Source organism: Pleurodeles waltl, chromosome 2_1 (genome assembly GCF_031143425.1).
Source record: "Pleurodeles waltl isolate 20211129_DDA chromosome 2_1, aPleWal1.hap1.20221129, whole genome shotgun sequence".
Classification (NCBI taxonomy): domain Eukaryota; kingdom Metazoa; phylum Chordata; class Amphibia; order Caudata; family Salamandridae; genus Pleurodeles; species Pleurodeles waltl.
The window spans coordinates 130,165,291-130,190,316 of NC_090438.1; the positions used below are offsets into that span (position 1 = coordinate 130,165,291).

At 47.6% G+C, this 25,026-nt stretch overlaps 1 protein-coding gene across 2 annotated transcripts in view; it reads left to right on the plus strand.

The window, feature by feature from the left end:
- COL4A6 (collagen type IV alpha 6 chain) overlaps nt 1-25,026 on the plus strand; it is an 823,409-nt gene that overhangs the window by 538,149 nt on the left and 260,234 nt on the right. For both annotated transcript variants that reach the window (XM_069211616.1, XM_069211626.1), the window contains one exon: nt 1,164-1,334. In XM_069211616.1, the coding sequence (XP_069067717.1) occupies nt 1,164-1,334 (171 nt within the window). The remainder of the gene's footprint in view (nt 1-1,163; nt 1,335-25,026) is intronic.

Below are 25,026 nucleotides of genomic sequence, written 5' to 3' on the forward strand. Positions count from 1 at the left end.
CAAAGTAAGTTTGACATTTCTTGAGTTTGAACTTGAGATGCACAAACTGTTAATGAGTTTTGTGCCTTAGCCAATGGCATTTGTCTTGAGCGCCCCTCCCCCCTCCAACCACCTAATTCCCTGGTCTATATGGTGCCATTTTGTTGCATTAGGATTATTTATGCAGTTGTGCTAATGTACTCAACTTCTAGTCAGTTTTCCTCTGTGAACCCCCTCAACAATAGCCCAGACCCTTAAATTGCCTGCATACTACTGTTAATAGTTATAACAATATATATTTTTAATTCGTTTTTAATACCGCAGTTTTGTAAATAACAGGTGTTAAATCTTTAATGGTTTTTAACTACAAACTTGTACTTCCTGTCACCAGGTGATAAAGTACAAATGGTAGCACACATTAGGTGTGTTTCTTTCCAGTAGCTGTAAGTCCAGCATTGTACAATTGCTCTGGATTGGGTAGCACATTTCTTTAGATCAGCAGTTCAAATAGTTTCATGTTTTTGATGTGCCTAGCAATGTGTGCAAAGAACTGCACATGAAAATGGCATGCTCTCGATAATTATAATTATCAGGAGCATAACCAGATAACTGCGTAAGTAAATTCCCCCTCCATCTTTCCTATTGATCTCCTTTCTGATCTTCTAAATTATTTCCCCAATTCTACCGTGAAGATGCATTGAGCACCTATTACCCCGTGGAGCAGTAAGTAGCTAGAGAACACTGAGGTAATGAATATAGAATGAGGCTTCCACTGCTTTACCTGACCCATTGTTTGCTCCATGGAATCTGTCGACACAAGTCACTGGATCCCTCCCATAAAGTTTCTAATCATGATAACCTGCATGCCACATAGCTCTGTCATGTTGGCTAAAAGCTGTTACGTACATTATGAGTACTCTTATAATGATAAGGGGTTTCACTATGGCCAGTTTTTGTAGTGCCTTAGGTAGTAACTATCTGTATAGGTATTTTATTGTTAGACAACTAATGCTTTGCAGTTTCTAAACTTTGTCTGCTATATTAAGGCTGCATGTAGCATAAGTCATTGTCTATCTTCATGCTTAACAAATGTGCAAAGTTGTTGCTTTTGGTGAGATGTTCTGATCGACAGGTGCTCTACTTCCATAGCATGCATTTTAAATTTCACTCTCCAATAATTTCAGGTTTTCCTGGACTAAAAGGATTCACTGGGGATCCCGGACCCCCTGGTCCCGCTGGTATGAAAGGGCAGCCTGGCTCTGTTGGCAGTGTAGGTCGTCCTGGCGACTTAGGACCACCAGGGCCTCCTGGAACTCCTGGTCAAAATGGGCTTCCAGGACTTTCCGGATTCAAGGGTAAGTGAAAATAGCACTCCATCTGTAGGTTTGTCACATGTACCTTACAGTAGAACTGACTGGGACCGTGATCTTCACTGTTTGAACCCGGAGGCTGTCACTGTAATGTATTCTAAATGAACAAAGACAACTAGAGGACTCACTTCATACAGGTGTCTGCATATACATGTAAAAGAAATATTATAGGATACAGTGTAAAGAAATACCACAAAATGATATGATTACTTCATTCCGTATGAATGTGTAAATTGGTTTCAAGTCTTTAAACAAATTGTCCATTTCTGTGTGCATGTTACCTTTCTCTAGAGTCATTGTGCATCAGTTCTGTGTTTAAGCTAATGCCTCAAGAAACCAGTTGGTGCATGTGCGTTTCCATCCCAATTCCCATAATCTCTGCTGTAGATGTGGAAAACATAGCTTCAAGTCCTGGGCTTAGTAGACATGATTATTCTAGTGCAAGCACATTCCGTCTCATATTCCTGAGAGCACTTCAAAGTTTTTCTCTTGCAATGTTACAGAAATTCTAGTGATTGCTGCCTTTACAATTGTAAGGGCTTCTCCATGTGTTAAAATCAAAGCTTTTTCACCCCGTTTAAGTTGTTTTAAGAAAAAAGGTTGCTATTAGCCATTTCTCATTAAAGTTGCAAGAAAAGTTGTTATACACTAAATAGAAAAATAATTTTCACACCAGCTGGTACTCTTGAGGAAAAAAGTATACCAGGTCATAAACAGTTAAAGCAGACAACTCATTGAACTTTAGGTAGGACAACAATCGGGACTGACTTATAATATGTACTTTGCACCCCCAGGTCCCATGAGGGCATATATTACTAGGCAGTAAAATCTCCTCTGCACCCCATTTACACCATCCCCTACCCTGTAGGAATTTGGCTCTGTGTATATTATCTCAAAGTGAGATATAGTGTGCACAGAGTCCAAGGGTTCCCCTGTTGACAGTGGCAAAATTAGATAATACTAATGTTCTATTTTGTGGTAGTGTGATCGAGCAGTAGGCTTATCAGAGGGTAGTGTTAAGCATTTGTTGTACACACACAGGCAATAAATGAGAACACACACTCAAAAACTTAACTCCCGGCCAATAGGTTTTTATATCGAAAAATATTATTTTCTTAATTTATTTTAGAACCACAAGATTCAGAATGTAGGTAAGTACATACATTGTAAGGAACTTCACAAAGGTAAGTATGGAACTTTGAATTAAAACAGTAATGTTCACAGTTTTGGCAATAATGGCAATAAGCTATTTTAAAAGTGGACACTGCAAAAATCAATAGTTCCTGGGGGAGGTAAGAATTTTTTACTTTCTCAGGTAAGTTAAGCAAATGTTTTGTAGAGCACAGTGGGGGGTCCCAAACAGGCACACAAAATACACCTTAAGTGGCACAGGGACGGCCGGGTGCACTGTGTGAAAAGGCATCGGTTTTGTATTGAAGTCGATGGAGGGATTAGGGGGCGATGCAGGCAGGGCACGGGGGGGTCTTCTCTGGCTAGCCACCGACTGGGCTAGAATGAGGGCTGCCTGCTGGTCACTCCTGCACCGGTGGTTGGTTCCTCTCAGTCCTGGGGCCTGCGGGTGCAGTGCTTTGTCTGGGCGTCGGGTTCCTTTGTTACTGGGCAGTCGCGGTCAGGGGGGGCCTTCTGGATCTTCTCTCTTCAGGCGTCGCTGTGGGGTTGCGGGGAGGTTGACTCAGGGTGTTTACGTCATTGGAGTCGCCTGGGGGTCCTCTCTGCGGTGTTGGTTCCTCTGGTCACGAGCCAAGGGCGTTGGGTGCAGAGTGTGAAGACTCATGCTTCCGGAGTGAGGCTGGAGTCTTCTTTAAAGATGGTTTCTTGGTTGTAGTTTTGGACAGAGCCGCTGTCCTCAGGAGTTTCTTGGTCCTTTAGGTGTAGGTCAGTCCCCTGAGTCCTCAGAGGTCTCTGGTCTTGCTGGATGCATCGCTGTGCAGGTTCTTTGAGTCTGGAGACAGGCCGGTAGGGGTGTGTTTAGGTCTGGGGGGGCAGTAGCCAATGGCTACTGTCCTTGAGGGTGGCTACACCCTCTTTGTGCCTCTTCCCTGTGGGGAGGGGGCACATCCCTAATCCTATTGGGGTTAATCCTCCAAAACAAGATGGAGGATTTCCTAAGGCAGGAGTCACCTCAGCTCAGGACACCTTAGGGGCTGTCCTGACTGGAGGGTTACTCCTCCTTGTTTTTCTCATTATCTCCTCCGGACTTGCTGCCAAAAGTGGGGACTGTGCCTGGGGGGCAGGTATCTCCACTAGCTGGAGTGCCCCGGGGCATTGTAACACGAAGCTTGAGCATTCCAGGCTCACTCATAGGTGTTGCACTTCCTGCAGGGGGGAGGTGTGAAGCACCACCACCCAGTGCAGGCCTTGTTTCTGGCCTCAGAGAGCACAAAGGCTCTCACCCCATGGAGTCAGAAACTCATCTCAGTGGCAGGCTGGCACAGACCAGTCAGTCCTGCCCTGAAGGATTGGATAAAATACAGGGGGCATCTCTAAGATGCCCTCTGTGTGCATTTTGTAATAAATCCAGCTCTGGCATCAGTGTGGGTTTATTATTCTGAGAAGTTTGATACCAACCTTCCAGTGTTCAGTGTAGCCATTATGAAACTGGGGAGTTTGTTTTGACAGTCTCCTAGGCCATATACTTAATATGGCCACATTGCACTTACAATGTCTAAGAATGGACTTAGACACTGTAGGGGCATAGTGCTCATGCAGCTATGCCCTCACCTGTGCTATAGTGCACCCTGCCTTAGGGCTGTAAGGCCTGCTAGACGGGTGACCTACCTATGCCACAGGCAGTGGGTTGTGGGCATGGCCTCCTGAGGGGATGCCATGTGGACTTTGCCTTTTTATCCTCACCCACACATACAATCTGCACTGGCAGTGTGCATGTGTTAGGGGATGGGTCCCTTAGGGATCTTCCCTGGTCACAGGGCCCTTGGTACCACTGGTACCTTTTACAAGGGACTTATCTGGGTGCCAGAGGTGTGCCAATTGTGGAAACATTGGTATATTGTTAGTGAAAGAACACTGGTGCTGGGGCCTGGTTAGCAAGATCCCAGCACACTCTCAAGTCAAGTCAAGTCAGCATCAATACCAGGCAAAAAGTGGGGGGTAACTGCAACAGGGAGTAATTTTCCTACATACCCTAACTGTTGAGAAGTTGCACTTATTGTTAGTTCATCAATGTGGAAAACAGGGTTATAATGTACTGTGGTACAGCGTACAACTCGGGCAGAAAAGTGATTTGGAGAACCTTTATTGGGGCTTTGGCTGCTAGCATCTTACATGAAGGATAACCTGGAATTACTAACAATAGAATGGAATATTGATATTTGTATGGAAACATTCTACATCTCTACATCAACCTTCCATTCCAGATGCCACACACACCCTTCTATTAATACAATAGCAGGAACGTTGAACTCTATATATATATATATATATATATATATGTTCGATGGCATGTGTAGCTGCAGATACACAATCGGACTCGGAGGAGATCGATCCAGAGGAAACGCCGAAAACCGTGAGTAAGACGTCTAAACAAAAAACTCACGAAAAGACCACGAAAGCCCAGGGGACGCCACCGCCAACAGGCCATGGCTTAACCCGAAAAATAGGTGACCGATCATCGGCACCGAAGAAGGGCACGCTGGTGTCGAAGTCATCCGACTCCGGTCGAGATACCGCCACACAGCAATCTCGGGCCCGAGATAGTGGCTCCGAGCAGCTTCGGCACCGAGAAAGCGGCACCGAAATGGGTCGGCACCGAGAGAGCACGACGCCGAAAGTAAAAAAGGTTTCGTCTGAACCGAAAAAAGCAGCCGAAAAGGTTTCAGTACCGAAACAACCGGCCTCGGAACCGAAAACAAGTTCCTATTCAGAGGAACAAGGACTGTCCTCACAAATGAAGACACATAGATTTGGACAAGAATTAGAGACACTAGTGCCAGACTACACACAAAGAAGGCTCCATATCCAAAAAGAAACAGGAAAGATCAGCACTCTTCCTCCAATCAAAATGAAACGCAAACTTGCCTTCCAAGAAAAGGACAAGCAGCCACAGGCAAAGGTGGCTAAACATGTAACACCGCCACCATCCCCACAACACTCTCCACAACCATCACCGGTAGCCACTCCACCAATGATGCAATCCCCAACTCATACAGGAATGAGTCAAGATGACCCTGACGCATGGGACTTTTATGACGCACCAGTGTCAGATAATAGTCCTGAATGCTATCCAGCTAGACCGTCGCCACCAGAGGATAGTACAGGCTACGCACAGGTGGTGTCGAGAGCAGCGGCATTTCATAATGTCAGCCTTCATGCAGAGCCCATTGAAGACGACTTTCTTTTTAACACACTGTCGTCCACACACAGCCAGTATCAGAGTCTTCCTATGCTACACGGAATGCTAAAACACTCCAAACAAGTGTTTGAGGAGCCTGTTAAAGGAAGAGCCATTACTCCAAGAGTGGAGAAAAAATATAAACCGCCACCAACAGACCCAGTGTACATTACACACCAGCTAACACCAGACTCTGTTGTAGTAGGGGCAGTGCGCAAAAGAGCCAACTCTCATACTTCAGGAGATGCACCACCTCCAGATAAAGAAAGTCGCAAATTCGATGCTGCAGGCAAAAGGGTGGCGGCACAGGCAGCAAACCAATGGCGTATTGCAAATTCACAGGCTTTGTTAGCCAGATATGATAGGGCCCATTGGGATGAAATGCAACACTTTATTGAACATTTACCCAAGGAGTTCCAAAAGAGAGCGCAGCAAGTAGTAGAAGAAGGACAGAGTATCTCCAACAATCAGATACGGTCAGCAATGGATGCTGCAGACACAGCTGCTAGAACTGTCAACACAGCAGTAACAATAAGGAGACATGCATGGCTGCGTACATCAGGATTTAAACCAGAGATACAGCAAGCTGTGCTGAATATGACATTCAACGGACAGCAGTTGTTTGGGCCGGAGGTGGACACGGCGATCGAAAAACTTAAAAAAGACACTGACACGGCCAAAGCCATGGGCGCACTCTACTCCCCACAGAGCAGAGGCACATTTCGAAAAACACAATTTCGAGGGGGGTTTCGAGGGCAAAGCACAGAAGCCACAACCTCACAAACAAGGCCCACTTACCAGAGCCAGTATCAGCGGGGAGGTTTTCGGGGACAGTATAGAGGGGGACAATTTCAAAAGAATAGAGGAAAGTTCCAAAGTCCCAAAACTCCTCCAAACAAGCAGTGACTTCAAAGTCACAAATCCCCAACACATAACACCTGTGGGGGGGAGACTAACCAAGTTTTACAAACATTGGGAGGAAATAACAACAAACACTTGGGTCTTAGCAGTTATCCAGCATGGTTATTGCATAGAATTTCTCAAATTCCCTCCAAACGTCCCACCGAAAACACACTGTAGGAAGTTGGCTCTGTATGTGCTATTTCAAAGTAAGGAATAGCATGCACAGAGTCCAAGGGTTCCCCTTAGAGGTAAGATAGTGGCAAAAAGAGATAATACTAATGCTCTATTTTGTGGTAGTGTGGTCGAGCAATAGGCTTATCCAAGGAGTAGTGTTAAGCATTTGTTGTACATACACATAGACAATAAATGAGGTACACACACTCAGAGACAAATCCAGCCAATAGGTTTTTGTATAGAAAAATATCTTTTCTTAGTTTATTTTAAGAACCACAGGTTCAAATTCTACATGTAATATCTCATTCGAAAGGTATTGCAGGTAAGTACTTTAGGAACTTCAAATCATCAAAATTGCATGTATACTTTTCAAGTTATTCACAAATAGCTGTTTTAAAAGTGGACACAGTGCAATTTTCACAGTTCCTAGGGGAGGTAAGTATTTGTTAGGTTAACCAGGTAAGTAAGACACTTACAGGGCTTAGTTCTTGGTCCAAGGTAGCCCACCGTTGGGGGTTCAGAGCAACCCAAAGTCACCACACCAGCAGCTCAGGGCCGGTCAGGTGCAGAGTTCAAAGTGGTGCCCAAAACACATAGGCTAGAATGGAGAGAAGGGGGTGCCCCGGTTCCGGTCTGCTTGCAGGTAAGTACCCGCGTCTTCGGAGGGCAGACCAGGGGGGTTTTGTAGGGCACCGGGGGGGACACAAGCCCACACAGAAATTTCACCCTCAGCGGCGCGGGGGCGGCCGGGTGCAGTGTAGAAACAAGCGTCGGGTTCGCAATGTTAGTCTATGAGAGATCTCGGGATCTCTTCAGCGCTGCAGGCAGGCAAGGGGGGGGTTCCTCAGGGAAACCTCCACTTGGGCAAGGGAGAGGGACTCCTGGGGGTCACTTCTCCAGTGAAAGTCCGGTCCTTCAGGTCCTGGGGGCTGCGGGTGCAGGGTCTCTCCCAGGTGTCGGGATTTTGGATTCAAAGAGTCGCGGTCAGGGGAAGCCTCGGGATTCCCTCTGCAGGCGGCGCTGTGGGGGCTCAGGGGGGACAGGTTTTGGTACTCACAGTATCAGAGTAGTCCTGGGGTCCCTCCTGAGGTGTCGGATCTCCACCAGCCGAGTCGGGGTCGCCGGGTGCAGTGTTGCAAGTCTCACGCTTCTTGCGGGGAGCTTGCAGGGTTCTTTAAAGCTGCTGGAAACAAAGTTGCAGCTTTTCTTGGAGCAGGTCCGCTGTCCTCGGGAGTTTCTTGTCTTTTCGAAGCAGGGGCAGTCCTCAGAGGATGTCGAGGTCGCTGGTCCCTTTCGAAGGCGTCGCTGGAGCAGGATCTTTGGAAGGCAGGAGACAGGCCGGTGAGTTTCTGGAGCCAAGGCAGTTGTCGTCTTCTGGTCTTCCTCTGCAGGGGTTTTCAGCTAGGCAGTCCTTCTTCTTGTAGTTGCAGGAATCTAATTTTCTAGGGTTCAGGGTAGCCCTTAAATACTAAATTTAAGGGCGTGTTTAGGTCTGGGGGGTTAGTAGCCAATGGCTACTAGCCCTGAGGGTGGGTACACCCTCTTTGTGCCTCCTCCCAAGGGGAGGGGGTCACAATCCTAACCCTATTGGGGGAATCCTCCATCTGCAAGATGGAGGATTTCTAAAAGTTAGAGTCACTTCAGCTCAGGACACCTTAGGGGCTGTCCTGACTGGCCAGTGACTCCTCCTTGTTTTTCTCATTATTTTCTCCGGCCTTGCCGCCAAAAGTGGGGCCTGGCCGGAGGGGGCGGGCAACTCCACTAGCTGGAGTGTCCTGCTGGGTTGGCACAAAGGAGGTGAGCCTTTGAGGCTCACCGCCAGGTGTTACAATTCCTGCCTGGGGGAGGTGTTAGCATCTCCACCCAGTGCAGGCTTTGTTACTGGCCTCAGAGTGACAAAGGCACTCTCCCCATGGGGCCAGCAACATGTCTCGGTTTGTGGCAGGCTGCTAAAACTAGTCAGCATACACAGATAGTCGGTTAAGTTTCAGGGGGCACCTCTAAGGTGCCCTCTGGGGTGTATTTTACAATAAAATGTACACTGGCATCAGTGTGCATTTATTGTGCTGAGAAGTTTGATACCAAACTTCCCAGTTTTCAGTGTAGCCATTATGGTGCTGTGGAGTTCGTGTTTGACAGACTCCCAGACCATACACTCTTATGGCTACCCTGCACTTACAATGTCTAAGGTTTTGTTTAGACACTGTAGGGGTACCATGCTCATGCACTGGTACCCTCACCTATGGTATAGTGCACCCTGCCTTAGGGCTGTAAGGCCTGCTAGAGGGGTGTCTTACCTATACTGCATAGGCAGTGAGAGGCTGGCATGGCACCCTGAGGGGAGTGCCATGTCGACTTACTCATTTTGTTCTCACTAGCATACACAGGCTTGTAAGCAGTGTGTCTGTGCTGAGTGAGGGGTCTCTAGGGTGGCATAAGACATGCTGCAGCCCTTAGAGACCTTCCTTGGCATCAGGGCCCTTGGTACTAGAAGTACCAGCTACAAGGGACTTATCTGAATGCCAGGGTGTGCCAATTGTGGATACAATGGTACATTTTAGGTGAAGGAACACTGGTGCTGGGGCCTGGTTAGCAGGGTCCCAGCACTCTTCTCAGTCAAGTCAGCATCAGTATCAGGCAAAAAGTGGGGGGTAACTGCAACAGGGAGCCATTTCTTTACACAAGCCCCCCCCAGCCCACAGGCCAGGAGACTCAGCCCAAGCTGGGAGAGTCTTCCTAGTCTGTCAGGCGAGGAAGAGTAGGAGAAATAGGCTGGTTAGTTGCAGGGCCTACTCTGCCTTACATCCTTCTGTTCAGGTCATTCCCTTTGGGGAACTGACCTACTTCCACAGTGATAGGACCTAGTCTGAATTGCCTCTTGTCTGCCTCTTCAATGTCTCCACCCATTCTTTCTATTTTGGTCTTAGAGGTATCCAGCTCTGCTAACCTTATCTTGGCCAGGGTTACCCCTAGCTTACCCAGAGAGGTTACCCAGAGCTGGAGTAACCCCACCATGACCAATAGGGTCAGGGGGCCTAACTTGCTATTTGGCATGGGGTCAGACCACCATGCTAAGGATAGTGCAGCCATAAAGGCTAACACCCAGCAGAGGCCACTGACAGCTGTCAGTGCCCAGAACCACACCTTTAGCTCTTCACCTAAAAGGGAAGGGGCTAAGTTACAGGCCTCTTTGGGTTCAGGTTGCCTGTCTGCTGTATTAGAGTGGGGGGTTACCACATCTTGTAGTAAACACCCTTCTTCCACTCTTTCTTCTGTTAGCTGAGGAGCCACCCACTCAGGTTTAACAGTTGCCTGACTAGCCAGGACTTCTTGTGGGTCAGGTTGGACTTTATCAGGGCCATTTTTGGAGTTCTCCCCTACTGGAGCAGAATCTCCTTGGCTTGCTGTAACCTTGGCTAAAGGTTGTCCACCCTTCCTACTCTGTTTTCTTTTCTTCTTCTTCTGGGGCCTGCTTGCATTTACTGCAGAGGCAGGACTTCCAGAATCCTTGGGAGAGGACTGGCACTGGACCAGTTCCTCTCTTGGGCTCTGACTAACCTCTGGGTAGTCATTTCCAAGGAGACAATCAAGGGGGAGGTCTGTACTGACTACTACCCTTCTCCAGCTAAGAGTGCCACCCACTTCTATGGGTACTAAAGCGACAGGCCTCTTAGTGACCCTGTCTAGGCTAACTCTTACCCTGGCAGTCTCACCTGGGATGTACTGGTTTGAGAGCACCAGCCTGTCATGCACAATAGTGTGACTGGCACAAGTGTCTCTCAGGGCAGTGGTTGGGATTCCATTCACCAGTAGGTGGTGGAAGTGTCTACTTCCCTCTGGAATCTCCAACTCACCTGTTGGGCCCTGTTTCCAGTTGAAGGCTATGAAGACCTCCTCATCTGAGGAGTCATCTCCCATGGCTACACTGGTTACCCCTGGAATTTTGTTCTGGGGTTTGTTTTTGGGACAAGAAGTGTCCTTGGTGTGGTGCCCAGACTGTTTACAGTTGTGGCACCATGCCTTAGTGGCATCCCAGTTCTTACCCTGGTACCCACCTTTGTTTTGGGTTGTGTCTTGGGGCCCACCCACCTGTTCTGGTTTTTGGGGGCCTACAGAGGACTCTTTTTCTTTGTTTCTAGTGTCACCCACTTTCTCCTGGGGAGTTTTTGTAACCGCTTTCTTTTGGTCACCCCCAGTGGAAGTTTTGGTTACCCTAGTCTTGACCCAGTGGTCTGCCTTCTTTCCCAATTCTTGGGGAGAAATTGGACCTAGGTCTACCAGATACTGATGCAACTTTTCATTGAAGCAGTTACTTAAAATGTGTTCTTTCATAAACAAATTATAAAGCCCAACATAGTCACACACTTCATTTCCAGTTAACCAACCATCTAGTGTTTTTACTGAGTAGTCTACAAAATCAACCCAGGTCTGGCTCGAGGATTTTTGAGCCCCCCTGAATCTAATTCTATACTCCTCAGTGGAGAATCCAAAGCCCTCAATCAGGGTACCCTTCATGAGGTCATAAGATTCTGCATCTTGTCCAGAGAGTGTGAGGAGTCTATCCCTACACTTTCCTGTGAACATTTCCCAAAGGAGAGCACCCCAGTGAGATCTGTTCACTTTTCTGGTTACACAAGCCCTCTGAAAAGCTGTGAACCACTTGGTGATGTCATCACCATCTTCAAATTTTGTCACAATCCCTTTGGGGATTTTTAACATGTCAGGAGAATCTCTGACCCTATTTATATTGCTGCCACCATTGATGGGTCCTAGGCCCATCTCTTGTCTTTCCCTTTCTATGGCTAGGAGCTGTCTCTCTAAAGCCAATCTTTTGGCCATCCTGGCTAACAGGAGGTCATCTTCACTGAGGGCATCCTCAGTGATTTCAGAAATGTGGGACCCTCCTGTGAGGGACTCACTATTTCTGACTAACACAGTTGGAGACAGGACTTGAGGGGTCCTGTTCTCTCTATTTAGGACTGGAGGAGGGACATTGGCCTCCAAGTCACTAATTTCTTCCTCTGTGAGGTCATCATCAGAGGGGTTGGCTTTTTCAAACTCTGCCAACAGCTCCTGGAGCTGAATTTTGGTAGGTCTGGAGCCAATGGTTATTTTTTTGATATTACAGAGAGACCTTAGCTCCCTCATCTTAAGATGGAGGTAAGGTGTGGTGTCGAGTTCCACCACATTCATCTCTGTATCAGACATTATTTTGCTAAAAGTTGGAAGACTTTTTAGAGAATCTAAAACTGTTTCTAGAATCTAATTTCAAACTTTTAACAAACTTTTAAACTCTAAAAGACAATGCTAAACAGGGACTTAACACACAAGGCCCTAGCAGGACTTTTAAGAATTTAGAAAAATTTCAAATTGCAAAAATGAATTTCTAATGACAATTTTGGAATTTGTCGTGTGATCAGGTATTGGCTGAGTAGTCCAGCAAATGCAAAGTCTTGTACCCCACCGCTGATCCACCAATGTAGGAAGTTGGCTCTGTATGTGCTATTTCAAAGTAAGGAATAGCATGCACAGAGTCCAAGGGTTCCCCTTAGAGGTAAGATAGTGGCAAAAAGAGATAATACTAATGCTCTATTTTGTGGTAGTGTGGTCGAGCAATAGGCTTATCCAAGGAGTAGTGTTAAGCATTTGTTGTACATACACATAGACAATAAATGAGGTACACACACTCAGAGACAAATCCAGCCAATAGGTTTTTGTATAGAAAAATATCTTTTCTTAGTTTATTTTAAGAACCACAGGTTCAAATTCTACATGTAATATCTCATTCGAAAGGTATTGCAGGTAAGTACTTTAGGAACTTCAAATCATCAAAATTGCATGTATACTTTTCAAGTTATTCACAAATAGCTGTTTTAAAAGTGGACACAGTGCAATTTTCACAGTTCCTAGGGGAGGTAAGTATTTGTTAGGTTAACCAGGTAAGTAAGACACTTACAGGGCTTAGTTCTTGGTCCAAGGTAGCCCACCGTTGGGGGTTCAGAGCAACCCCAAAGTCACCACACCAGCAGCTCAGGGCCGGTCAGGTGCAGAGTTCAAAGTGGTGCCCAAAACACATAGGCTAGAATGGAGAGAAGGGGGTGCCCCGGTTCCGGTCTGCTTGCAGGTAAGTACCCGCGTCTTCGGAGGGCAGACCAGGGGGGTTTTGTAGGGCACCGGGGGGGGACACAAGCCCACACAGAAATTTCACCCTCAGCGGCGCGGGGGCGGCCGGGTGCAGTGTAGAAACAAGCGTCGGGTTCGCAATGTTAGTCTATGAGAGATCTCGGGATCTCTTCAGCGCTGCAGGCAGGCAAGGGGGGGGTTCCTCGGGGAAACCTCCACTTGGGCAAGGGAGAGGGACTCCTGGGGGTCACTTCTCCAGTGAAAGTCCGGTCCTTCAGGTCCTGGGGGCTGCGGGTGCAGGGTCTCTCCCAGGTGTCGGGATTTTGGATTCAAAGAGTCGCGGTCAGGGGAAGCCACGGGATTCCCTCTGCAGGCGGCGCTGTGGGGGCTCAGGGGGGACAGGTTTTGGTACTCACAGTATCAGAGTAGTCCTGGGGTCCCTCCTGAGGTGTCGGATCTCCACCAGCCGAGTCGGGGTCGCCGGGTGCAGTGTTGCAAGTCTCACGCTTCTTGCGGGGAGCTTGCAGGGTTCTTTAAAGCTGCTGGAAACAAAGTTGCAGCTTTTCTTGGAGCAGGTCCGCTGTCCTCGGGAGTTTCTTGTCTTTTCGAAGCAGGGGCAGTCCTCAGAGGATGTCGAGGTCGCTGGTCCCTTTGGAAGGCGTCGCTGAAGCAGGATCTTTGGAAGGCAGGAGACAGGCCGGTGAGTTTCTGGAGCCAAGGCAGTTGTCGTCTTCTGGTCTTCCTCTGCAGGGGTTTTCAGCTAGGCAGTCCTTCTTCTTGTAGTTGCAGGAATCTAATTTTCTAGGGTTCAGGGTAGCCCTTAAATACTAAATTTAAGGGCGTGTTTAGGTCTGGGGGGTTAGTAGCCAATGGCTACTAGCCCTGAGGGTGGGTACACCCTCTTTGTGCCTCCTCCCAAGGGGAGGGGTTCACAATCCTAACCCTATTGGGGGAATCCTCCATCTGCAAGATGGAGGATTTCTAAAAGTTAGAGTCACTTCAGCTCAGGACACCTTAGGGGCTGTCCTGACTGGCCAGTGACTCCTCCTTGTTTTTCTCATTATTTTCTCCGGCCTTGCCGCCAAAAGTGGGGCCTGGCCGGAGGGGGCGGGCAACTCCACTAGCTGGAGTGTCCTGCTGGGTTGGCACAAAGGAGGTGAGCCTTTGAGGCTCACCGCCAGGTGTGACAATTCCTGCCTGGGGGAGGTGTTAGCATCTCCACCCAGTGCAGGCTTTGTTACTGGCCTCAGAGTGACAAAGGCACTCTCCCCATGGGGCCAGCAACATGTCTCGGTTTGTGGCAGGCTGCTAAAACTAGTCAGCCTACACAGATAGTCGGTTAAGTTTCAGGGGGCACCTCTAAGGTGCCCTCTGGGGTGTATTTTACAATAAAATGTACACTGGCATCAGTGTGCATTTATTGTGCTGAGAAGTTTGATACCAAACTTCCCAGTTTTCAGTGTAGCCATTATGGTGCTGTGGAGTTCGTGTTTGACAGACTCCCAGACCATATACTCTTATGGCTACCCTGCACTTACAATGTCTAAGGTTTTGTTTAGACACTGTAGGGGTACCATGCTCATGCACTGGTACCCTCACCTATGGTATAGTGCACCCTGCCTTAGGGCTGTAAGGCCTGCTAGAGGGGTGTCTTACCTATACTGCATAGGCAGTGAGAGGCTGGCATGGCACCCTGAGGGGAGTGTCATGTCGACTTACTCATTTTGTTCTCACTAGCATACACAGGCTTGTAAGCAGTGTGTCTGTGCTGAGTGAGGGGTCTCTAGGGTGGCATAAGACATGCTGCAGCCCTTAGAGACCTTCCTTGGCATCAGGGCCCTTGGTACTAGAAGTACCAGCTACAAGGGACTTATCTGAATGCCAGGGTGTGCCAATTGTGGATACAATGGTACATTTTAGGTGAAGGAACACTGGTGCTGGGGCCTGGTTAGCAGGGTCCCAGCACTCTTCTCAGTCAAGTCAGCATCAGTATCAGGCAAAAAGTGGGGGGTAACTGCAACAGGGAGCCATTTCTTTACACACACAATATGTCAAAACAACATATAGATCTTCTAGGACTAGAAGTTCAGGCATTGCTACAGAAAGAAGCAATAGAATTAGTGCCAAACCAACAGAAAGGCACAGGAGTTTACTCCCTGTACTTTCTGATACCCAAAAAAGACAAGAGACTGAGACCTATACTAGATCTCAGAACATTAAATACCTACATCAAATCAGATCACTTTCACATGGTTACATTACAAGACGTAATCCCACTGCTCAAACAACAAGACTACATGACAACACTAGACCTAAAGGATGCATATTTCCATATACCAATACATCCTTCACACAGAAAGTACCTAAGGTTTATATTCCAAGGGGTACATTACCAATTCAAGGTGTTGCCATTCGGAATAACAACTGCGCCAAGAGTTTTTACAAAATGTCTTGCAGTAGTAGCTGCACATATCAGAAGGCAGCAAATTCATGTGTTCCCGTACCTAGACGATTGGTTAATCAAAACCAACACGCTAAAACGGTGTTCACAACACACAAGATATGTCATAGAAATCCTCCACAAACTAGGTTTCTCAATCAACTACACAAAGTCACACCTTCTGCCGTGTCAAACACAGCAATACTTAGGGGCGACAATCAACACAGCAAAAGGGATTGCCACTCCAAGTCCACAAAGGGTTCAGGCATTTCACAATGTAATACAGGACATTTATCTAAAACAAAAGATACAAGTCAAAATGGTGATGAAACTACTAGGCATGATGTCTTCATGCATTGCCATTGTCCCAAACGCAAGGTTGCACATGCGGCCCTTACAACAATGCCTAGCATCACAATGGTCACAAGCACAGGGTCAACTTCTAGATCTGGTGTTGATAGACCGCCAAACATACATCTCGCTTCAATGGTGGAACAGTATAAATTTAAACCAAGGGCGGCCTTTCCAAGACCCAGTGCCACAATACGTGATAACAACAGATGCCTCCATGATAGGGTGGGGAGCACACCTCAATCAACACAGCATCCAAGGACAATGGGACATACAGCAAAAACAGTTTCACATAAATCACTTAGAAGTATTAGCAGTATTTCTAGCGCTGAAAGCATTTCAACCCATAATAAGCCACAAATACATTCTTGTCAAAACAGACAACATGACAACAATGTATTACCTAAACAAACAGGTAGGGACACACTCAACACAGTTGTGTCTCCTAGCACAGAAAATATGGCATTGGGCGATTCACAACCACATTCGCCTAATAGCACAATTTATTCCAGGAATTCAGAACCAGTTAGCAGACAACCTCTCTCGGGATCACCAACAGATCCACGAACGGGAGATTCACCCCCAAATACTAAACACTTACTTCCAGAATTGGGGAACACCACAAATAGATCTATTTGCAACAAAGGAAAACGCAAAATGCCGAAACTTCGCATCCAGGTACCCACAAGATCAGTCTCAGGGCAATGCGTTATGGATGAGCTGGTCAGGGATATTTGCTTACGCTTTTCCCCCTCTCCCACTCCTTCCATATCTGGTAAACAAATTGAGTCAAAACAAACTGAAACTCATACTAATAGCGCCAACATGGGCAAGACAACCTTGGTACACAACACTACCAGACCTCTCAGTAGTGCCTCATGTCAAACTACCAAACAGACCAGATCTGTTAACACAACACAAACAACAGATCAGACATCCAAATCCAGCATCGCTGAATCTAGCAATTTGGCTCCTGAAATCCTAGAATTCAGACACTTAGACCTTACACAAGAATGTATGGAAGTCATAAGACAAGCTAGAAAACCTACCACTAGACACTGCTATGCAAATAAGTGGAAAAGATTTGTTTATTACTGCCATAGTAATCAAATTCAACCCTTACACGCATCTGCCAAAGATATCGTAGGATACTTACTACATTTGCAAAAGTCAAAGCTAGCTTTCTCTTCCATAAAGATACATCTTACCGCAATTTCAGCTTACCTGCAAATTACGCACTCAACTTCATTATTTAGGATACCAGTCATAAAAGCGTTTATAGAAGGCCTAAAGAGAATTATACCACCAAGAACACCACCAGTTCCTTCATGGAACCTCAACATTTTCTTAACACGACTCATGGGTCCACCTTTTGAGCCCATGCACTCTTGTGAAATGCAATACTTAACATGGAAAGTTGAATTTTTAATTGCCATCACATCTCTAAGAAGAGTGAGTGAAATTCAAGCATTTACCATACAAGAACCATTTATTGAAATACACAAGCATAAAGTAGTTCTACGGACAAATCCAAAATTTTTACCAAAAGTTATATCACCGTTCCACTTGAATCAAACTGTAGAATTACCAGTGTTCTTCCCACAGCCAGATTTCTGTAGCTGAAAGAGCACTACATACATTAGACATCAAAAGAGCGCTAATGTACTACATTGACAGAACAAAACTTATTTGAAAAACAAAACAATTATTTATTGCTTTCCAAAAACCTCATACAGGAAATCCAATTTCTATACAAGGCATTGCTAGATGGATAGTTAAGTGTATTCAAACCTGCTATCTTAAAGCAAAGAGAGAGCTGCCTATTACACCAAAGGCACACTCAACCAGAAAGAAAGGTGCTACCATGGCCTTTCTAGGAAATATTCCAATGAACGAAATATGTAAGGCAGCAACATGGTCTACGCCTCATACATTTACCAAACACTACTGTGTAGATGTGTTAACTACACAACAAGCCACAGTAGGTCAAGCTGTACTAAGAACATTGTTTCAAACAACTTCAACTCCTACAGGCTGAACCACCGCTTTTGGGGAGATAACTGCTTACTAGTCTATGCACAGCATGTGTATCTGCAGCTACACATGCCATCGAACGGAAAATGTCACTTACCCAGTGTACATCTGTTCGTGGCATTAGTCGCTGCAGATTCACATGCGCCCACCCCCCTCCCCGGGAGCCTGTAGCCGTTTAGAAGTTGATCTTGAACATTTGTAAATATATTACTTGAATTTTCATTATGTACATACGTATTCACTCCATTGCATGGGCACTATTACTAGCATACACAACTCCTACCTCACCCTCTGCGGGGAAAACAATCTAAGATGGAGTCGACGCCCATGCGCAATGGAGTCGAAATGGGAGGAGTCCCTCGGTCTCGTGACTCGAAAAGACTTCTTCGAAGAAAAACAACTTGTAACACTCCGAGCCCAACACCACATGGCGGGATGTGCACAGCATGTGAATCTGCAGCGACTAATGCCACGAACAGATGTACACTGGGTAAGTGACATTTTCCATATACACACACACTTGTGTGTATTTATTACATAGTGGCGGTCGTCACTGTGTAGTTATAGTTAGTTCACACTTTTTATTTGAAGAGCGATTCTTGTTTTGCTAATGACTTTAGCACTATTCGACAAATCTTCACACAATGTTCTGCAAAAAAAGGTCATCCACTGGAAAATTGTGAGGTGACAGAGCTGTTTTCTGTTTATCAGGTGGTGCCCACTTGGTGCCTCTACATATGCTTCAGTTTTCTCTCCGTTGTATTAACTCGAAGACTGGTTCACCTCGACTGTGAAAACATTTGGGTGGGATACTGATATTATCCTTTTTTTTTGTAAAGCTCACCTTAACTGCAAAAGTATTTTCTGACAGAGTTATTATTTTTAAATGCTGAAGTGTTTATTGTGTCTTAATAATTTAATGCACTTCTATATATGTATTCGCTGTTTTGGTGGGTTCATTATCGTTGATTAGTTGTAATTGTTGTTATAATATAGCAATTGAGGTGCAAATCATAGTGAGTTGATTCGCTTTCTTCAACCAAGGTGTCTGCTACACACACCATCTTGTGTGATGCACGCCTAAGTCTTGTGAGCGCGGCTAACCCTGATGCTTTTCATTCTTCATGCACATGTGAGAGATTCTGTGATGTGCTCCGACCTTCAGCTTTCACTTGTCACGCTTGACTTCTTATGCTGTCCATGTCGGCCCAGTGAACTACATGTCTCTACTCCTCACACTTACCTCTTCTGCTGCGCTTGCCAGTCTGCTGAACCAGTTATTGTGATCTGCACTGCACTCCACCTTCCTTTTGCAGCCCTTGGGCAATACCTTAATGTAGTAGTTTCACAGCCTTACTGCAGCCAACTGATTTTTGTGTTAAAGGTTCTTTGCATGTCCTACTGACTTGGCGAAATACAGCTTCAGCTGGCTCCCCTTTATTTATGTACCCACTTGTGGCCAGTATGATGCTCTGTGGAAAGACACGCAAGTGAGTTGGAGATTCAATATTGGAGCTTTGCCTACTGGTGTCTTACATAAAGAGCAACCTGGAAATACTGACCACAATTGTCCCCCTCTTGTACCCTCTTTCTTGGCATGGTTACCCTCTTTTTCTGCCTGATGTCAGTATGTTTGACTGTGTTCACTGAGATCCTGCTAACCAGGATCTCAGTGATTATGTGCTCTCTCTCTCTCTCCTAAAGTCTGTATTTCACCCCACATTTGGCATACTGGTGCCTACATGTAAGTCCCTGGTATATCTTACCTCAGTACCCAGGGCATTAGGGTAGCAGGGGATTCCTATAGGCTGCAGCATGTATTATGCCACCCATAGGGAGCCTATGCAAACTGTTCAGCAGGCCTGCCATTGCAGCCTGCGTGAAAGGGTGCATGCATAAACCAGCCCACACTGGTTCAGGGACCCCCAGTCCCTGCTCTGGTGCAAAAATGGACAATGGAAAGGGGAGTGACCATTCCCCTGTCCATCACCATCCTAGAGGTGGTGCCCAGAGCTCCTCCAGAGGGTCCCTGCGCTCTACCATCTTGATTCCAAGGTTTGCAGGGAACTCTGGGAGCATCAGAGTGGTCAGGCCAGGCAGTGACGTAAGAGCCCCCTCCTGAAATGTGCTTACCTGGTTAGGTGAGTCTATTTAGGGACTTCCTCTGGAGTGGGTCAACAGATTCGGCTTGCAAGATTCCAGAAGGATTCCTCTGCAACGTCCCCTTTGACCCCTGGCCACTGGAACAGTGACTGGACCCCCAGAAACCGACAAAGCAACAGATGCACGAGGAAGACTTTTCTGCAACATTGTTTCCACGACTCCTGCCAGCTCTGCAACATTTCCTCAGCCATGCATCCTCAGAAGACAGCAACTCTTCAGCCTGCACAGGAAGGAAGAAGGAATGTCCCTTGGAGTGAAGGAGTCACTCCCCTGCATCCAAAGGTACCTACTGCAACGATGACCAGCAACGTGGATCCTGCATCACGGGTGGTGGACTGGAGTGGTCCCCTTCGTCCTCTCTATCAGCTGTTCAACTTGGGTGGAGGTAAGCCTTTTCCTTCCCACGCAGGACAGTACCACCATGCACCACGTCTCTTGCAGCAGCCAAGGCTTGTTTGCATCTTCTCCAAGGGATCTTTGGGCGATGTGCAGCTCAAGCCCCCAGGACTCCTTACTGCAAAGCACAGCCCTCTGCATGCTTCGCCTGTGGCGTGGGATCTCCTTTCGTAGTGCTGAATGTGCTCCTTACTGCACCTTCTGTGTTCTCGCCCTGTGGGTGCTGCCTGGGCTTCTACAGGCTCTCTTCATTGCTGAGGGCCCCCTGTGACTCCCTTTCCTGGGTTCAGTCCTCCTGCATCTTGCTGGTCCCCGGCAGCTCCATTTTCTTCCAACCATGAAGATTGCCTTTTCCAAGGCTTGTTGGAGGAATCTGGACACGCAACCCAGTCTGCAATCTTCTACCCAGTGTGGGGCATCACCTGCATCCTCCAAGAACTCGACTCCATCTTCAGGGGTGCAGTGCTGACCATTCTGTGTTCACCGATGACCAACTCCTGGACTCTGTTGTGCCTTCTGGACTTGGTCCCCTCTCTCCACAGGTCTTCCTTCACAGGAATCCACCGCTGGGACCTTGCAGTCTCTCCTGGGTCTTGCATTTCTTCTCTTTTCCTCTTTGTGGGTAGTTTGGGGAAAATCCACTGGTTTACTCCTTCCTTCCTGGTCGCTGGTGGGGGCTGTTGTGGTTCTTACCTCTGTGTTTTCCTGGTACCACCAGCTCCCCTCTACACATTCCACTTACCTGGATGGGAGTCCCATATTTGCATTCCATTTTTTTTTTGTATATGGTTTGGGCTCCCCCTAGGGTCACTATTCCCTATTCTGTTTTACCCTGTTTTCTAACTGTTTTCTCTGCCTATCTCGAATTGATAGTGTGTGTGTGTGTATATATATATATATATATATATATATATATATATATATATGTTCGATGGCATGTGTAGCTGCAGATACACATGCTGTGCATTATCCTGCCATCTAGTGTTGGGCTCGGAGTGTTACAAGTTGTTTTTCTTCGAAGAAGTCTTTTCGAGTCACAAGACTGAGGGACTCCTCCCTTTCGGCTCCATTGCGCATGGGCGTCGACTCCATCTTAGATTGTTTTCTTTCCGCCATCGGGTTCGGGCGTGTTCCTCTACGCTCCGTGTTTCGGAAAAGATAGTTATACATCGGAAAATTCGACAGTATTGTTTGCGTTCGGTACCGGGTTAGTGCTAGCACATCGACACCGAAGAAACAAAAGTTCCGGCAGCCCTTTGGGGTTTCCACACCTCGGCGGGGCCTGTTCGGCCCGACCGCGTCCATCTTCAACGCTCATGGACCGGACCCCCTTCCGCTTCTGCCCCAACTGCCACACAAAGTATCCTTATACAGACCAACACTTGGTCTGTAATCTGTGTTTGTCCCCCGAACACAAAGAGGATACTTGTGAGGCCTGTCGGGCATTTCGATCCAAGAAGACACTGCGGGATCGTAGAGCTCGAAGACTCCAGATGGCGTCGACACCGGCTGGACACACCAACGTCGAGGAAGAGGAGACATTCTCCATTCGAGATTTGGACTCGGACGAGTCGGAGAGTGAGCAGCCGAAGACGCAGCAAACCATGAGTAAACCAGCCCCGGCAAAAACTCACTTGAAGATCATAAAGGCCCAGGGGACACCACCGCCAACAGGCCATGGCTCTACCCGAAAACACAGTGACCAAACATCGGCACCGAAAAAGGCCTCCCAGCAGCCGAAGATATCCGACTCCGGTCGAGATACCGGCTCCGAACAAACTCGGCACCGAGATACCGGCTCTGAACAGACTCGGCACCGAGAGTTCGGCACACCGGAGCCGAAAAAGACTGTAGAAAATGTTTCAGTACCGAAACATTCTTCCTCGCAGCCGAAACAAAGCTCCTATACAGAGGAACAAGGCATTTCCACACACTTACAAGGCCACCGATTTGAACAAGAGCTGGGCATGGGAGAGCCTGACCATACACAAAGAAGACTCCATATCCAAAAGGACACGGGGAAAATCAGAACTCTTCCTCCAATCAAAATGAAGCAGAAGCTCGCATTCCAAGAGGTGGAAATGCAGCCTAAGGCAAAAGTGGCAAAAGAGAAAACTCCACCACAATTTTCGCCACAACAATCACCAATACATTCGCCACATCTGTCCCCGGTAGCAACACCCCCCAATGATGCAGTCACAAACGCACACAGGGATGAGTCAAGATGACCCGAATGCATGGGATTTGTATGATGCACCGGTCTCTGACAATAGTCCCGAATGCCACCCGGCAAGACCTTCACCACCTGAAGACAGTACTGCTTACATGCAAGTGGTTTCCAGGGCAGCTACATTTCATAATGTAGCATTGCATGCAGAGCCCATATAAGATGACTTCTTGTTCAACACCTTGTCATCTACGCAAAGCCAATACCAAAGCTTGCCAATGCTGCTAGGCATGTTAAAACACGCTAAACAGGTGTTTCAAGACCCAGTCAAAGGCAGAGACATCACGCCTAGGGTGGAGAAGAAATATAAACCTCCCCCTACGGACCCTGTGTACATCACACAACAGTTAACTCCAGATTCAGTGGTAGTAGGAGCAGCCCGAAAAAGGGCGAACTCACAAACTTCTAGAGACGCACCACCGCCCGACAAAGAAAGTCGGAAATTCGATGCAGCAGGCAAAAGGGTGGCAGCACAGGCAGCCAATCAGTGGCGAATTGCCAATTCTCAGGCTCGTCTAGCAAGATACGACAGGGCACATTGGGATGAAATGCAACATCTCATTCAACACCTTCCCAAAGAGTTCCAGAAATGTGCCCAACAGGTTGTCGAGGAGGGCCAAAGTATCTCCAACAACTAAATAAGGTCGGCCATGGACTCAGCAGACACAGCGGCCAGAACAGTAAACACGGCGGTAACCATTTGGAGACACGCATTGCTACGAACCTCCGGATTTAAACCAGAAATTCAGCAAGCAGTGCTAAATATGCCATTCAATGAACAACAACTATTTGGGCCGGAGGTGGATACAGCGATAGACAAACTGAAGAAAGCCACTGACACGGCCAAAGCCATGGGTGCGCTCTACTCCCCACAAAGCAGAGGCACTTTTAGGAAGCCGCACTTTAGAGGGGGTTTTCGGGCCCAGACCACAGAGCCGTCCACCTCACAAGTCAGACCCACATATCAGGGCCAATATCAGAGAGGAGGTATTCGAGGACAATATAGGGGTGGACAGTTCCCTAAAACAAGAGGGAAATTCCAGAGCCCAAAAACCCCACAAACTAAACAGTGACTTCAACGTCACAAACCCCCACCACACAACACCAGTGGGGGGGAGACTCACAGATTATTACCACAACTGCGAACACATAACTATGGACGCGTGGGTCCTAGCCATTATCCAACATGGTTATTGCATAGAATTCATACATTTGCCACCAGATGTGCCTCCAAGAGCACACAACATGTCCAAACAACACTTAGGGGGTCATTCTGACCCTGGCGGTCCATGACCGCCATGGCGGAGGGCGGCGGAAGCACCGCCAACAGGCTGGCGGTGCTTCCTGGGCTATTCTGACCGCGGCGGTAAAGCCGCGGTCAGAAAAGGGGAACCGGCGGTTTCCCGCCGGTTTTCCCCTGGCCCAGGGAATCCGCCATGGCGGCGCTGCTTGCAGCACCGCCATGGGGATTCCGACCCCCTTCCCGCCAGCCTGTTCCTGGCGGTGTCCACTGCCAGAACCAGGATGGCGGGAACCGGTGCCGTGGGGCCCCTGGGGGCCCCTGCACTGCCCATGCCACTGGCATGGGCAGTGCAGGGGCCCCCTAACAGGGCCCCACAAAGATTTTCACTGTCTGCTTTGCAGACAGTGAAAATCGTGACGGGTGCCACTGCACCCGTCGCACCCCTGCAACTCCGCCGGCTCCATTCGGAGCCGGCTTTCTCGTTGCAGGGGCTTTCCCGCTGGGCCGGCGGACGGCCTTTTGGCGGTCGCCCGCCGGCCCAGCGGGAAAGTTGGAATGACCGCCGCGGTCTTTTGACCGCGGTGCGGTCATTCGCCGGTAACCATATGGCGGGCGGCGACCGCTGCCCGCCGCGGTCAGAATGACCGCCTTAGATCTGTTACAACTAGAAGTCCAAGCATTGTTACAAAAAAAACAATATAACTAGTACCCAACCATCAAAAAGGAACAGGTGTTTACTCCCTGTATTTCCTAATTCCAAAAAAGGACAAAACTCTGAGACCCATATTAGACCTCAGAACACTAAGGGGGTTATTACAACTTTGGAGGAGGTGTTAATCTGTCCCAAATGTGACGGATATACCACCAGGCGTATTACGAGTTCCATAGGATATAATGGACTCGTAATACAGCTGGTGGTATATCCGTCACTTTACCGTCACTTTTGGGACGGATTAACACCTCCTCCAAAGTTGTAATAACCCCCTAAATCTTTACATCAAATCAGATCACTTTCACATGGTGACACTTCAAGACGTGATTCCCTTACTCAAACAACAGGACTACATGTCAACATTAGATCTCAAGGATGCTTATTTCCACATACCCATACATCCTTCTCACACGAAATACTTGAGGTTTGTAATCCAAGGCGTGCATTACCAATTCAAAGTGTTACCGTTCGGCATAACTACAGCCCCAAGAGGATTCACAAAATGCCTTGCAGTAGTAGCTGCTCACATCAGGAGGCAGCAC